The sequence below is a fragment of the Erpetoichthys calabaricus genome, chromosome 17 (genome assembly GCF_900747795.2).
Source record: "Erpetoichthys calabaricus chromosome 17, fErpCal1.3, whole genome shotgun sequence".
NCBI classification, from domain to species: domain Eukaryota; kingdom Metazoa; phylum Chordata; class Cladistia; order Polypteriformes; family Polypteridae; genus Erpetoichthys; species Erpetoichthys calabaricus.
Window position 1 is genome coordinate 93,952,591 of NC_041410.2, and position 16,590 is coordinate 93,969,180.

Consider the following 16,590-nt stretch of genomic DNA (forward strand, 5'->3'; position numbering starts at 1 on the left):
AAAGAAATTGCAGTAATTAGATCAACACGGGAGGAAAGAACATCGGGGCGAGGCGAACGTTTGCCCATATAAAGGCCTAAGCAAAGACCAGGACTTCTAGAATAAATTTTGCTCTGGCCAGACAAGGCAAACACAGAGCTACGTAGCCACCATGTCTGGTGAGAAAACAAAGACAGCATTTGACCAGAAGCAAAGCTTGTTGGGTTGGGACTGCTTTGTTGCATCAGAGTCTGGGCAGCTCGCCCTTATACAATCTAGTGTGAATTCTTGATTGTACCAGAAGGGGCCGGAGGATAAATGTGAGACCCTCTGTCAGAAGACTGAAGCTCAAATGAAAGTGGGCCTTGCCACATGGTGATGACCCTAAACATGCCAGTAAATCCACCAAGGAAAAGAATGACATGGAAGGTTCTGGAATGGCCAAGTCCAAGCCCAGACCTAATCAAGATGCTGTGGATGGATTTGCCGTGGGCTACTCACGTGAGAAAATACCAAATTGGCATAAGCGTTGGGTGTCCATGACCGGACCCCACAAATGAGGAGAACCCTGCCCAGCTCCGTTTCCTTCCTTGTGCCCGGTGCTGCCGAGATTGGTGCTGTTCATAATGTCAAATCACTTTTAGAAAGAGTATAATACATTTATACAATTTAATATATAATATTTATACAATTCTGCGGTGGGTTGGCACCCTGCCCAGGATTGTTTCCTGCCTTGTGCCCTGTGTTGGCTGGGATTGGCTCCGGCAGACCCCCGTGACCCTGTGTTCGGATTCAGCGGGTTGGAAAATGGATGGATGGATTTATACAATTATAAATAGTGCTAGTGGTAAAATAAAGTTTATCCAATCCTTCCATCATCATAGTCAGCCCATCTATTTTCTGAACTTGCTAAATCCAAAATTGGAAAAGTGAAATTAAACGAGCGGACGCTTTTCTCTCCCGCGTTGTTTTACAAGGGTCGTTGCCTCCTGGTGCTTTAAATTGTACAACACAAAGTCGACGGGTCAGATACAGTACAATAAAACAACATATTCTCTACAAAGCCGAAAAAGAAGAAACATATTGTAGTAGATAACCTGCACTGTCCGCTACATTAACAGTAAATGAATAATTCGTTACATGACAAACGTATCACCACTAAAAATAGCATGCAGTTTAAAGACTCGCTGTACTCTGCTCGTATTTATATATCCTCATACCAACACTCATCCATCGTATCACATTATTTAATATTACGATTGCTATTTAGCTGTACAATAATTCCACTGTTGCCACCTTCACGTTGCTCCACGCTCCCTGTCGACACTCCCTTCAGTTTTCATTTACTACCGCCGTCTCGTACTTCCGTTTCAGATCCCCGGATGTACCGCTATCCGGAAGTTGCGTCAATGTCCACATGACTCTGGTGTTTCCACTGTCATGCCGACCTCCACAATGCTTGGAAGAGGCATGGCTGTGGTCCTCAAATCCAGTTTGTCACCGCTTCTTACCTGTTCGGCTGAAACGGGCAGGACGAAGACGAGTTGTCGGCTGTGGATGAACCCGAGACCTAGACGGCTCTTTGCGGAAAGTATGAGCTTGTGCACGACTGCAGGTATCCGCTGACTTAATCCTCGGTGGCATGTAAGCGTGTAGATGTGGGAATAGAAACGCTGCGTTTTGGAAGGCGGACATCTCCTACCTGTTTGAATGGGACGGAGCGCTCACTGCCATGTCCAGTTCAGATGAGGCACAACGCTTGAAGGATAGTCATGTTATTTATAAATACATGATTATAGTTTATACGGTCAGTATTGTTAGGCATGTGTAGAGTACAGTGAAATTAAATTCTTCAGATCAATAAACAACTTTAATTTTCAGGATTAGGAAGCTAATTTCACATTTAGTTCGTGATCATTTACTTGTATTTATTTAGAAGACACCAAAGTATTTCACAAAGCCTGCGCTTATGAGTACCGATGCAAGTGCTAAGCCGTGGTGTTGGCGCGTATCTACACGTTAAGTCTCACAATTAAAAGTAAACATTTAAAACGAAACAATGCGCTAAATGGGCAAGTCGCACTGGCCCATCTAATACCCAAATTGTGCGCGAGGCGTAGCGTTCAGCGACCGACCTGACTGATAAGTAAGCCGATGCATTTTTAGTTACTACATCAATGAGTGACTAAATGAAAAAAAGAAAAACTGACTTGGCTGACAGAAGACCCAGTGAGGCACTATAAAGGTGACGTGCCTTTGGTATTCTGGAGCCCCCAGTCACGATTCATTGACTGCAAGTTCTCAGAGTTTGTGCGTCACAGAGGAGATCTGCAGCCTTGTTCATAATGGCACTCCGTTTTGTTTTCACTCTCACCTTCACGGCTTTTACCCCCTTGGGCGTCCATAGAGCATCCTCAAAGTGAGCCTGCCCTATTAATTAGCCGGTTGATTTGGTGGGCCTCTCTTGACGTGAAGTTGCAGACCATGTAAATGATGTCGTCACTCACATTAAAGGAGTATGGTCTCCCAAAGAAAGAGGCCTCCCTGCTCTCTTTCTCATTTAGTTCCCTTTGTGTTATGAGACCAAGTCCTGCTGGTCATCCATTGAGCATATAAAGCAAATGGAAGGATAAATAAAATCAATTTACACAATTTTAATAATCCCTAACTTGCTCAGTAAGTGAAAATTAAACTTCTATTATATATTTTCCTCAGGTGTCTCCCACAGTGAAGTCGATCAGGATTCGGACAAAAATGTGTAAGTAATGAAAAGAAAAATGTTTGGTGACTTTTGACGATGGGGCAAACACACGCATGACATTACTGACAGGCAGAAATTCCAAAATCATTTTTAGAGAGGAGGTGTAATGATGTGCCGACAGAACATGGAGGCTCCTGCTACATCGTAACAACATGACACATTCTCAAACCGCCGACGTCCAGCCTTAACTGCAGAACCTATCCCATCATCCCTGGACAGGGCAGCAGTTTCTTGCAATGCCCTCTTTAGGACTGCTGGCACACGTCTTGTGGGAGGAAAAACCCGCAGAGATGCACCAAACACGGCAACCCCACACAAAAGAGCCATACGTACCCCCCAGTCACAGATCATGTACTACTGAACGAGGGAGCGCCCTCAGCTGACGGAGGCTGTTCAGTGTCGCTTGTTGTTATGCGGTCAGGTGAATTAGTAAAGTGGACGTGATAATTGCACACACACCTTGGATTGTTATAGAATACATTTTATTTATATAGCGCCTTTCCTAGGCTCAACACGCTTCTGTAATAATCAGCTTGTGATCCTTTGTACTTGTTACAGGAAATTTATCAGTCATGAAAAGCCATTAAAATTAGACAAGGACTTGCTGGAAGTGAATTTGCCTGTCAGTTTTTTTGTTTTATTTCCTATCTGCTTATGAACAATTTGTCACTTCAGAATTAATAACTCAACTTTTGTATTTCCAGAATTAATGTTGTTTTTGTGGATCGATCAGGCCAGCGGATTCCAGTGAAAGCAAAAGTGGGCGACAATGCGCTTCATTTGGCGCATAAGCATGGCATTGATTTGGAGGGTATGTGTCTGCTTCTTCACGTGTAAAACCGGATTTTTGTTGTCCGGGGGTGGGGGGGGTTATTAACTTTGATAAGTGGAAACAATAAAAACACAACAGTCGCAGATTTCATTTATCGTCTTTGATGTATTGACCCGTGTTTAGAAAAAGTGTGTGGGGGGGGGAATGCACGGCCATCTCCTCAAATTACAATTAATATGTTAGGGTGCAAGGTAACCGGTACTGTCATCTGGAGAGGCAAGGAGGACCTTGGCTAAAAGTGAAGTTTTATTTTACTGTATTTGTAATGAAGATTGGAGAAAAGTTGTTCATCTCATTTTTTGTTTATGGAGAAAACATGCAGCAAAATTCCTGGTTCAATAAACATCAATGGGAACAAAACACTGAAGAGCATTAAACGACATCAAGATGTTCATTAAAAGAAATCTGAAATTATTAATGTCGCATAATCCACTTGTCAGATGTCCTGTTGCTTCCTCCACACGTCTGTTTTGGCTAAAACATCTTAAACCAGTAACGATACACTTGACCGAGAGCGTTCAAGCTATACTTACGCGATCAGCGTCTCTTTGTTGTCACTGGCTGGCGTTTTGCTCGGTCTCATTTGCCTTTTCAATTCTGGCACATTGGACCACCGATTGCCGACGTCAATTAGCCTCTTCCAGAGTCTCATTTGCTCGAGGTTCTCTTTTGCTCCGTGTCAGCCCGTCTTCGTTGTATGGTCTGTTCTTTGCTCTCGTTCTGCGTCAGCCTGTCGTAAATGCTTAGTGCGCTCTTCATAGTTTTCATCCTCTCTGTACGTTTAGCATTCGTTTGCTCAGAGGTTGATGTGCTTGCTGCTTCCTGAGCAGCTCTTCTTTTCTCCACGCTAGCAGTCCGCTGCTTCTCTTCTTTCGTCTGCATCTTCTCACGTTAAAACTGATTTAAGTCGATGTTTGTGTTGCAGTTACTTAGGACGTTTTCTTTAATTTTTCACTTAAGCTGCCACTTAAGTCTTCAATCTGTTTCACGGATTTTTTTTTTTTTTTTTTTACTTTATTGTAATCATTCGGTACATATAGCTCAATTTTTACAAAAAATAGGATTGAAAACAAATCAAACCCCACCTCTGAGAAGGAGAGCATGGCCTAAGGAGTAAAACTTAAGGCTTGTAAACATGCCTAAATTAGAGTTTAATAGAGCAGAAAAAGATAATTATTTCTGCATTTCTTTTCCTTCTCCATTTATTTCTTTTTATTCTAAAATTTTATTGATTAGATTCAGCTAGGTTTTGAAAAAATTCTGTACAGATCCCCTAACTGAGAATTTGATTTTTTCCAATTTCAAATAATATAAAACATCGGTTTCCCACTGACTTATTACAGGAGAGTTAGACTGATCTTATTAAATTGGAAGAATCCTGTGTGCCAAAAGTGTAGTGAATGCAATCACAGTTTGCTTGTCCTTATCCATTTCAAATCCATCTGGAAGAACAAACACAGCTGTTAATGGGTTAGGCGGGATTGTGACCCCAAGGCTGTCTGAAAGACACCTCAAAATTTTGATCCAAAATGTTAATTTGGTGCAGGCCCAAATCATGTGACCCAGTGAGGCAGGAGCTTGGTTGCAGCGTTCGCAGGTTGGATTTTTCCCTGGGAACATTTGACAGTTTTAGGCGAGACAGATGAACTCGATATATAATTTTGGAGTTGAATAATTCTATGCTTTGCGCATATGGAGCTCGAGTGAATTCTCTGCATTGCTACCTTCCACTCCTTTTCCGATGTATTGAGATCTTTTTCCCACTGTCCTCTTGGATCTTTGAAAGGAAGGGAATCTAATAAAATTTTTATATATTGCAGAAATGGTGTCTAAGTCCTCGAAGTTGAGTAGTATTTTTTCCAGCATGGTGGAGGGTACAAGATGAGGAAAATCGGGCAGGTTCTGTTTGACAAAGTTTCTAATTTGAAGATAGTGAAAAATGTGTAGCTGGAAGGTTAAGTTTGGAATGTAATTGTTCAAAGGATTCAGAGATATTGTCTATATAAAAGATCTCCGAGCAATTTAATCCCAAATCTTTTCCTGATATTAAAAACTGGATATGTTTTGCGAGGGTTGAAAGAGGTGGTTCTCTTGCAGGGGTGCCACAGATAGAAAGCAATTTAAGATGGAAAATCTTCTAAATTGGTTCCATGTTCTGAGTTCAAGAATGATTTAAGATATGAAGAGGTAGGCAAAGTGACGGCGAAGGTGGTAGGGATGAGAACGGCGTGCCGAAAGTCGATTCTACAATAAAATAAAGAGGAATAATTCCAAAACTCACTTTAGATCACTTAAGATAAAGCTGAAGTGCAGAGTTTCAGCGTAATATATGTGCACCAAATTTCAGGCTACAGGTTATTAGACTTTTGAGCTTGACCTAACCTGGCTTGACCTTTGAGGTCAATCATCACCCCGAAAGCAGATAGTAGACATCATGTTGTATATGTGTTCCAAATTTCAGGACAGTAGGTCAAATGGTTTATGAGCTACAGGCGATTTAAAACCTTGGACAGACAAAACGGACAGCCACGGTAGTGTAGTCTTATTCTGTAAGATGATAAAGCACTTGTGGCGAGTGAAACAGAATCGAGTTCACTGCAGCGTCCATCCAGGCCTCTTAGCTCTCCCAGGTAGAGGTTTTTTTATTTTTTTTTGGTAATCTAAAGCAGGGGTCGCCAAGTTTGGTCCTGGAGGACCACCGTGGCTGCAGGTTTTCATTCTAACCCCTTTTTTTAACGAGTCCCCTGTTTGTGCTGCTAATTAACTTCTTGTAAATTCATTTTAATTAAAAATTGCTTTTTTAAGATTTGCTCCCCTGATTTTCTTCATTGTTCCTCTGAATCCCTTCAATTCTCTCCTTAAATGGCACCCAAACAAATGAAATGTGAAATGAGGGAACCAACAGAAGACCAACTAAGTCAGGGCCTCAAACTCCAACCAATTTCACTCCAACCAGCTGCTTAATGAGGTGCCAATCCCAGTCGTTAATTAAACTCATTCTTTAATTTCGTGGCTTGTTGCTGCTCTCATGACGCATTAGCAAACATTTCTGAAACTGAGGATTTTCTGTTTTCTGTGTTCTGGTAAAATGTTTTGGGGACCTGAGCAGATCGACATTCCTGAGGCCTTCATCTTTATTTCAGATATTGTATGATGGACACCAGTTTGTTTTGGCTCATTTTGTGTGTCATTGTTTGGCTGCTAATTAAGGAGAAAAACAATTAAGGGGTCCGAGTCTTCAAGAGCAAATCAAATAAAACAAATTCAAAAGAAGTGAATTAGCAGTAAAAACAAATCATTCATTAAGAAAAGGGTTAGAATGAAAACCTGCAGCCACGGTGGTCCTCCAGGACCAGAGTTGGCAACCCCTGATCTAAAGGGCCTCAGGTTTACTCCATTTAACCAGGCCGAGCAAAATCTGCAAGTAAAAAGGAGGAGTTGAGTATTTTACAGGTTGTAGTTATGGCGTATGCCTTCGTAATGCGACAATCGTGTTATAAGGTTAAGCATTTTCTGTAAATGTAATAAAACGCAGAGCCAGTCCTGGCGTTTTGCAGGGTCCTCTACGACGTGGCACAGGACTTGCGTGCAGTTTTTGTTCTGGGCGTTAACTTTGATGGCCGACACTAATTTCTTTTTACCCTTTCGTTTGCAGGCGCATGTGAAGCCTCTCTGGCCTGCTCGACGTGCCACGTCTACGTCAGCGACGCCTTCTACGATAAACTCCCAGAGCCCGATGAAAGGTACGAAAGCCTGTTGTGTCTTTTCACAATCCAAGGGGAGCCTTCATTCCCAGAATACTCACACATGTCCTACTGAGAGGGTTGCCGGTGGCTTGTTTTAGATTTGTGGTAGCGGACTGATGGCAAATCCGAGTATCAGCCAAAGTGGCATCTCCAAGTTGGGCATTTAGGAGAAAGCAGTGCCACCCAAATACAGCGGAGAGAAATATAAATGTGGTATGAACAGAATTTATTGTTCATTTTGTTAGTATTTTAAAAATCAAAAGGACAGACTTTTTTTCCTCCCCACAACCCATTTTGATTTTATTTACTAAGGTGGGCACTGTATGACCATTGGCCTGTTTTGAATATTCTTAGTGTCGCTAGTTTAAAGTACAGTATATACACGATATTGCCAAAAGTATTGGGATGCCTGCCTTTACACACCCATGAACTTTAATGACATCCCATTCTTATTAATACGGAGTCGGCCCACCCTTGGCAGCTTCTGGGAAGGCTCTCCACAAGGTGTAGGGCGAGTATGTTGATGGGAATTTGTGACCAGGGGGGTATTTTTCGTACATGGATTACTCGTTTAGCCGGATGTAATTGTTGACGGTTTGGCCTGATCCTGGATCTGTCGGTTTTTCAAAACTCTTGCTGGATGTGTTGTCATAGCAACACATCCTAATCCTCAAACCTGCTTGGAGCAGGTTTGTTCGATGTAAACAAGGATTAGCTCACACACTTAATCAGTGTCCGTGCTTGGAATTCATTTAGTCATGACTTCGCCGTTCACAAATGAGCGACCAATTGATATTGGTACGCAAATTATAAGAAGAGAATTTCATATAGAGAGGGTTTTGCGCGACCGGCAAGATCCTTTATTGCTCCTGGAGGAAATTCTTTTAGAAAGATACCGCTTTAGCCGAGGGGGAATACTGCACCTCAAAAATTTATTAGGACCTTATATTCGAGGTCAAACTCGGCGAAGTTGGGCTCTCACAACCACACAGACAGTATGCATTGCTTTGAGGTTTTTTAGCAAGCGGCACTTAATAATATACTGTCGGCGATGTGGAAAAATCTATCTACAGTGCAGTTTGCCAGGCAATTCGTAAAGTCTGTTTGGCTGTGAAATATTTCCTTTGGGTTTTCATTGCGTTTCCTGGACACCTGCGTGTGCAGACAAAAGAGGTGTCTCATGCCATTGCAGGTGGGTAATACACAAGTAAAAAACACCCACAGTTCCATAAAGAATATCAGCCTAACATTCTCATTACCCAGGGTTTCCAAATGTGATTGGGGCACATGGGAATGATCAGAGTGGAGTTTGATCAAACATTATTTGGAAAATGTACCTCTCCTCCTGATGAACAATCAGACACAGTGTCTTCATCAAATATTTGACCTTCGTCAATATCTCGTTGGTCAGACACAGGTTCAAGGGATATGACGTTCCCTGCAACTGACCCAACAAAAAAGAGGCCTATATGGAACATACCTATGGCACACACTGAGGACAAATATATACAATGACCATCCTTTACCTGAAATGAAGTGACCACTGCATCCTGCCACTGGTTCTGAGGAGGAGCTTCCCCCGGAATGCCCTCAGAAACGGGGCGATGGGCATTTTGCTGGAGAGCCAACTCTTCTGCAGGGGTTAGGTCTGGACCGCGTGGACCTCCACCTGTTTTTTGCTTGTCTGCCTTCTTATTAGCTTTAAAGTTAAAATGTTCTTTACATTATGATTCTTTGTCAACAATTATTTAAGCAGTTATATACCAATATTTACCAGTTTGAAGTATATTCTTATACTTCACTTTAACCTGTTCCCATGTTCTCCTTGTGCTCACGTTTGTTCTGGAATTATGACATATTAAATAATAATTAATCTGACACATAGGAAATAAAACACTGCTTTCAGTAAGTACAATGCACACTACATAGCATTTAATTTGTCGGCCACTTTTTGCCAGCCATCTTTTCTGGTTTGGGCTGCTTTTGCAGTGTTACCCCTTGTGCATATTAAATCTTGAAATTCATGTCCTTCGAATAAAAGGTCCTGCTCCACTTGTGTGAAAAATAAAATGCGCCCGTTCTTTCAACATTTTGTTACAGCCTATCAAAGACTTGCTGATCATGCTTTCTAGACTCATATTATATATAATGTGACCAGGGGGGTAAAATATATACAGTAATCCCTCCTCCATCGCGGGGGTTGCGTTCCAGAGCCACCCGCAAAATAAGAAAATCCGCGAAGTAGAAACCATATGTTTATATGGTTATTTTTATATTGTCATGCTTGGGTCACAGATTTGCGCAGAAACACAGGAGGTTGTAGAGAGACAGGAATGTTATTCAAACACTGCAAACAAACATTTGTCTGTCTCTTTTTCAAAAGTTTAAACTGTGCTGCATGACAAGACAGAGATGACAGTTCCGTCTCACAACTAAAAGAATGCAAACATATCTTCCTCTTCAAAGGAGTGCACGTCAGGAGCAGTGACTGTCAGAGATATAGAGAAAAGCAAACAAATCAATAGGGCTGTTTGGCTTTTAAGTATGCGAAGCACCGCGGCACAAAGCTGTTGAAGGCGGCAGCTCACACCCCCTCCGTCAGGAGCAGAGAGAGAGACAGAGAAAAACAAACAACCGAAAATCAATACGTGCCCTTCGTGCTTTTAAGTATGCGAAGCACCGTGCAGCATGTCGTTTCACGAAGCAGCTGCACAGAAGGTAGCAACGTGAAGATAATCTTTCAGCATTTTTAGACGAGCGTCCATATCGTCTAGGTGTGCGAACAGCCCCCCTGCTCAATCCCCCTACGTCAGGATCAGAGAAACTCCACGCGAGAGAGAGAGAGAAAGTAAGTTGGGTTTCTTCTCAGCCATCTGCCAATAGCGTCCCTTGTATGAAATCAACTGGGCAAACCAACTGAGGAAGCATGTACCAGAAATTAAAAGACCCATTGTCCTCAGAAATCCGCGAACCAGCAAAAAATCTGCGATATATATTTAAATATGCTTACATATAAAATCCGCGATAGAGTGAAGCCGCGAAAGGCGAAGCGCGATATAGCGAGAGATTACTGTAATATGCTTTTCACTCAGCGAGGGCACGCGCATTCATCTCGGATGATTAGATCCAGCTCGACTAATCTACTACACCGCTGCATTTGAAAAACCGACTTACTCCAGATGAGGCCTCTGATCTCGGATAATTTAAGTGACAAACGGAAAATACCCCCCAGGAGAGAACTGGTGAGGTCAGGCACTGATATTGGACAAGAAGGCCCGGCTCACTCGCAGTCTCAGTTCTGTCGGGTTGAGGTCTGGGCTCTGTGCAGCCACACCAAACTCGCTCCTCCATTTCTTTATAGACCTTGCTTTCTGCATGGGTGCGTGTGCCCAGTCGTGTTGTCATCCCCCAAGTGTCCCCACAAAGTTGGGAGCCTAAAATTGTCCAAAAATGGCTTCCTATACTGAAGCACTAAGAGTTCCTTTCACTGGAACTAAGGGGCCAAGCCCAACCCCACACCGTAATCCCCCTTTCCACCAAAACTTTACACTTGGCACAATGCAGTCAGGCGAGTACCGCCAAATCCAGACTCATCCATCAGATTGCGTGATTCGTCACTCCAGAGGACACGTCTGCACTGTGCTCAAGTCCAGTGGCATCTGGTGGGCTTTACACCACTGCACCCAACTCGTTGCATTGCCCTTGGTGCTGTCAGGCTTGGCTGCAGCTGCTCGGCCATGGAGACCCATTCATTCCATGAAGCTCTCTCTCTATGCTGCACTGTTCTTGAGCTTTTGGAGGTCTGTAACTATCAACTCTGCAGAAAGTTGCTGTCTTCTGCCCACCTCAGCATGCGCTGTCCCCGCTCTGACTTGACGTGGCCTACCACCTCGTGGCAGAGTTGCTGTTGTTCCCAATTGCTTCCCCACTTTGTTATAACACCACTGACAGTCGATCATGGAATATTTAGTAGCGAGGAAATGTCACAAAACGGACTTCTCGCACAGATGGCATCCTATCAGGCACCACACTGGAATTCAGTGAGCTCCTGACAGCGACCCATTCGGTCACGTTTGTAGAAGCCAGCGGGTCTGCAGACTGAGGGGCTTGAGTTTATGGAAGTGATTGTGACACCCGAATTCAATGATCGGGGGTGGGGGGGGACCCCAATACTTTTGCCAATATCGTGTGTTTTTGTGACATCACTGGACTCTCCGCTTCAGTGAGACTTCATCAGACGGTAGGACAATTGAAAGGGCCGCATCTTAAGAGCAGTGTGGTGCGAGTTTATAAACGTCTTTGACTCTCTCTTTACTGTTCCATTCCATCTGAACTAAGTGTGGTGCTGAGGTGTCACCCGTCGTGTGGCTGCACTGGGGGTCCTAATCTGGGATCCTGAGCTGGTCCGTCAATGTGCTGTATCAGTGTCGGCTCCTGACCTCTTTGTCTGTCTCTCGCTCTGTTTCAGGGAAGAGGACATGCTTGACATGGCGCCCTTGCTGCAAGAAAACTCGCGCCTAGGCTGTCAAGTGATCCTGACCCCAGAGCTGGATGGTATCGAGCTGACTCTGCCCAAAATCACTCGAAACTTCTACGTGGACGGTCACAAGCCCGCCTCTCATTGACCGACTGGGCTGGCACACGGATTACGTGTCTCCTGCCTGTCACAGGAGTCTGCGCAGAAAGCAGCTGCTTGTTTGAGGGCTAAAGGGGCACCAGCACCCAGACAAGAGTTTAAGAATTTGGATGGAAGGGAGCAGCTGGCAGAAGTCCATTTGACTCGAGATCACACCGGCAGCTTTGAAAGGGGGCCATGTTGGAGTTTGTTCTGTTGCGTTTGCCCAAACGTCGTCCTTACCTGAAGCACCTTCCTCCCATTAGGGTGGCAGCCTCATCTTCTTCAGCGTCTGCGCACAGTGGCCAGACCTCCACTGCCTTACACCGTGTGACTCTCGTCCTGTCCTAGGACAGTTACAGCCTGGGGCGCGTTTACCTGCCCTAAGAGTGACGTTAAATCTGCGCCATCAGAGGCTCACCTGCCCCCAATTGAAGTGCTCGTGCCAACATGGAGAGGGTGAAGTTTGGCACAGGCCCGCTTTTTAGAAGGAGAGGTGCAATTAAAGGGGTGAAATGGAGGAGTGAGAGTGATGCCATGGCGTACGTCTGTGTGTGTGTGTGTGTGTGTGTGTGTTCTTCATGGCCATGTGGGCTGTCGTGTTAATTACTAGTCAGATATAAATATGTAAAAATATTTAGGTCATAATACCAAATGGGGGAAGCCAAGCTCTGTGCTGCTCTTGAGTAACTGGACATTTCTGCAGGTCTTTAACACAATGAAAGGAGCAGTTGAGTGAGTGAGTGTTTAATTTATATTTTTTTATTGCCATAAATAAAGCCTTTATGATTAACTGTTTATTTTCTGTGTATCTAACTTTTTTTTTTTTATAGCACCTTTCTACAGTCCCCACCATCCCACACTATTTTACATGGCCAGGCCTCTCTCAACTGTTGGTGTTTTTTTTTTTTTTTTTGGAAGATTTTATCAATTTTTATTAAAATCCAATAGCATTTCATACAAGGAAGTCAAGTTTAACAAAAATCAAATGCCCACCCTTGAGAAATTGAGCCAGGCCAACAGAGTAAAACTTTAATAATAGTGAAAATAAGAGAATCTGCTTCCTCCATTTAAATTGGGGGGGTCCTCAATCACAGTCCTGGGGGGCCACAGTGGCCACAGGTTTTTGCTCCAACCCAATGGCCTAATAAGAAGCCCTTATTGCTCAAGTAACACACTTCTGCTTCACTTGAGTGGTCTCGTTAGGATTTTGAGCCCTTACTGCTTATTTTAGTCTTAAAGAGCTGAATGCTCCGTTTTTAATTTGCTCCTGATTAGCAATAAGATGTAAATGACAAAGGAGAGACGCATTTCTCCATTGAGCTTGTTACCATCGACACCGGTGTGTGTTTATCCTGCACTATTGGGTTCAATGAAATACTTGGGAGGAAAGTGAAGAGAAAAACGTGAAGCACTGAGAATCACTCGTCTGTTTTAGACTTCAAATCATTTGGATGACATCCTTAGAAAGGAGAAGAAAAATCGAGGAGATGAGAACAAGCTGACATGGCAGAGTTAAAGCACCAACCACCCACGAAATTAAATTATTGGCAAGAATTGCTTTCTAATTAAGCAACCGGGTGAGAACAAAAACCTGTAGCCACTGCAGCCCTCCAGCACTAGGACTGAGGACCCCCTGACTTAAATGCTTATTCTAAAATGTTATTGATCAGTGTTTTCCAACCACTGGTCCTATGGCTGCAGGTTTTTGTTCCAACCAGCTTCCGTTTTTAATTTGACTCCTGGGCTAATTAAGTGAACTGATATTTACCAAGTTCTATGTTTTGGGAATAATATAGAAATTAAACCATGTTTGGTTTATAAAAAAAAAAAAAATTATATCCAGTGAACCCTCGTTTATCAGTTAATCTGTTCCAGACTCCCGTGATAAAGAATCCTACTTCGCAAAAAGTCATTTATTTATAAATCAAATAGTTTCGCAGTTAGAGTATAGAAAACCTGTTTACGACCTTCTAAATACGTTTATTATTAGAGCCCTCTAGACATGAAAACACCCATTAGTCACCATTACACTCGTATTACCCAATATATTAGACCTAAATGAGAAGACAGACGTTAAATATATTATTGTACTGTACATTTAAATTACACACACAGTTCTTGCACACAACCACTAACCTATGAAGGCACGACCTCAGTAGGAGAGTCTTCAGGTGGTGCAGTATCTTCAGCAGGTGCGTCATTGTCTTCTTCCACTGAAGGAGTACTAGGAGTAAGCAGTGGGTGTCCGGCTGAAGAACATCTTGATAGGCAGTTGCTGGCGCTGTCTTTTCATACGCGTGAGGAGGCTTTTGTAGGTTATTGCTATCTTTGATCATATCCAAGAGTTTCACCTTCTCCTGGATGGTAAGCATCTTCCTCCAGCGCTTAGTTTCATTGTCAGAAGGCTTAGAAAAAGCAGCACGTTTACGAACCATCGTGGGGCTTAGATAAAAGTTCTCAGAAAGCGCATGCGTAGTGACAAGCGTGTACCAGAAAAAAAAAATCGCGAGAGTGAAGCTGCGAAAGTCGAAGCGTGATATAGCGAGGGATCACTGTATTAAAATGTACCAAGCAGTTATATGGGAATAATGTACATTTTTTTCTTTTTAACAATATTTTTATTCTACTTTTCCAGGTGTTCTGTTTAATCCATTTACTATTTAGTGGGCCTGATGCTAAAGTAGTTGCAGCCTTTGATTATTTAGTGCCGTTTGCCTGGGTGTCTGCTCTGCTCATTTTTAATTGTCATTATGATACAACAAAGGGGGAAAACTGCACAGAGAAAGGGCAAAATAAAATGAAAAACAACAAAAGTTAAGCATTTATCTATATCAAAAGCAGAAATATTTCTGAATGTCGATTAAATGTAAAAATCATCCCAGCTAATTAAATGAGCTCTGTGCTATCAGGTGTTGTCACTGATTAGGAATCGGCTTGGAACAAAACCCTGCAGCCACAATGGGGTCCACAGGACCGAGGTTGGGAAACACTGGATTAGGTCCTGCCAGGTTTTAAAAGTTTTGTACAGACCCTTTAAGTGAGAATTTGACCCCCCCCCCCCCCCCCCTCTTTCAGATAATATAGAACATCAGTGTATTTTTTTAATTACATTTTTTTGCATTTGACATGCAAGTCAGACGATTGCCCCCCCCCCCCCAATCACCAGCCTTGTGATTTAATTGCAGTGCCCCCCAGCCAGTTTGAAAGGTCAAGCAGGTTGTGAGCTCCGCTTGGCATTTTCAGTCCACGGCGCTCATCAGCCCCCCCCTTGTAAAACCCCCATCTAACGTGAGGCGGGGGTGAAGGTCCGCCCTGTTGCCTGATCATCAGCTGGTTATCCAATTAAGACTAAGCAGGGGCTTAAGTGGTTTGTTGGGTGGTGTAGCCCAACCACGCCCCCATTCCCCCCCCCCCCCCCCCCCCCCCTCAACCTGATTGGCTGTTCTGCGAGTTTTTTTCACTTCCTGTTCAGTTTCTTCCAAACTCCCACCTCTCACCCACCATTGGCCTGGACACATAAAACAGCACGGGGGTCCATCACGCATCTCACCGTCTGCCATGTCTTATGGCAATTGAGGGATGCAGAGCTTCAGGTAATTTGGAGGTCCCTGTCAAAGGCTGTGGAAGACAACATGTAACTGGGAATGGTGACGTGAGGGTGCATGTGCCGTACTCTTATCTAGTGCAGTTTGAAATGGTGGGATTTTCATTTAGATGGTGACCTGTAAGGGTCGTCGATTACTTAAAGTGGAAATCGTTCAAAATGTCCACATTCACCACTGGACTGAAACCAAATCAAAGTGCAGATACTTGAGCTGAACGTACCTGGCATGCTTTGCCATTTTAACTTGTGTACATTGGGCAGTAGATCTTCGGCGGGCCCTGCCAGGATAGTCGTTTACTGTAAAACAAATCCCCTACGCTATGGCAGGAAGGACATCGATTGATGCTCGGTGGAGCACAGATGGGGCTTCTGCATGGGGTCAGGCCACCCTCCTCCGAGCAAGCTGGCGTGTTGTGCTTGATGGACGCCTGCTGTTGATCTGCTTTCTTATCCCCCCAAACCCCCCCAGTGTGACCACCATAAAACAAAAAAAAAAAAAAAAAAAAAAAAAGGTGCTGAACCTCACTGGCTTGTGCTGCAGCGCCTTGACTGTGGAAAAACTCAAAACTAGAAGTGCAACAAAAGCAAAACACAACAAAAGGCCGCCATCTTAATACTTGGGGGGGCACAGAGCATACAGCAGGCCCACCATAGTCCAGGAACAAAGTGGCAGCACTGGGCATGAACACCAGTTCAGTGACTACAAAGAGCAGGAAGTTATAAAAGATAAAAATGCTGGGGGAAGAAAAAAAATGGGCAGGCAGACACCGGCGAGGGTTGTCCTAAACATTTTAATAAATGAACAAAGGAAGATTAGCCACGTTTAGGAAGTCGCTGCGCACTGGAGAGATTCCAAAAGACTGGAAAATGGCAAATATCATCCCATTATAGAAAAAGGGTGACAGGGCAGATCAGAGCAACTACAGGCCAGTAAGCTTAACCTGCATGAGAGGAAAATGAATGGAAGGAATTATTAAGGAGAAGATTGAGCAACGCCTGGCAAGTACAGGACAGTCAGCATGGGGTCAGGAGAGGGAGGTCATGGTTTAC

The 16,590-nt window shown here is 43.6% G+C and overlaps 1 protein-coding gene across 1 annotated transcript; it reads left to right on the forward strand.

The window, feature by feature from the left end:
* The first annotated feature begins 1,359 nt into the window (after nt 1-1,359).
* fdx2 (ferredoxin 2) lies at nt 1,360-12,657 on the forward strand. Its single transcript, XM_028822805.2, has 5 exons — nt 1,360-1,594; nt 2,695-2,737; nt 3,445-3,551; nt 7,228-7,315; nt 11,787-12,657. The coding sequence occupies exons 1-5, from the start codon at nt 1,420-1,422 to the stop codon at nt 11,941-11,943; spliced, it is 570 nt and encodes a 189-aa protein (XP_028678638.1). The 5' UTR covers nt 1,360-1,419; the 3' UTR covers nt 11,944-12,657.
* Nucleotides 12,658-16,590: the final 3,933 nt, after the last annotated feature.

Bases quoted from the DNA above. Each gene is read 5' to 3' on its own strand.
- fdx2 (XM_028822805.2), top strand. From the start codon at position 1,420: ATGCCGACCTCCACAATGCTTGGAAGAGGCATGGCTGTGGTCCTCAAA. The intron at 2,738-3,444 runs GTAAGTAATGAA...TTGTATTTCCAG, and splicing joins CAGGATTCGGACAAAAATGT to AATTAATGTTGTTTTTGTGG. The intron at 3,552-7,227 runs GTATGTGTCTGC...TTTCGTTTGCAG, and splicing joins GCATGGCATTGATTTGGAGG to GCGCATGTGAAGCCTCTCTG.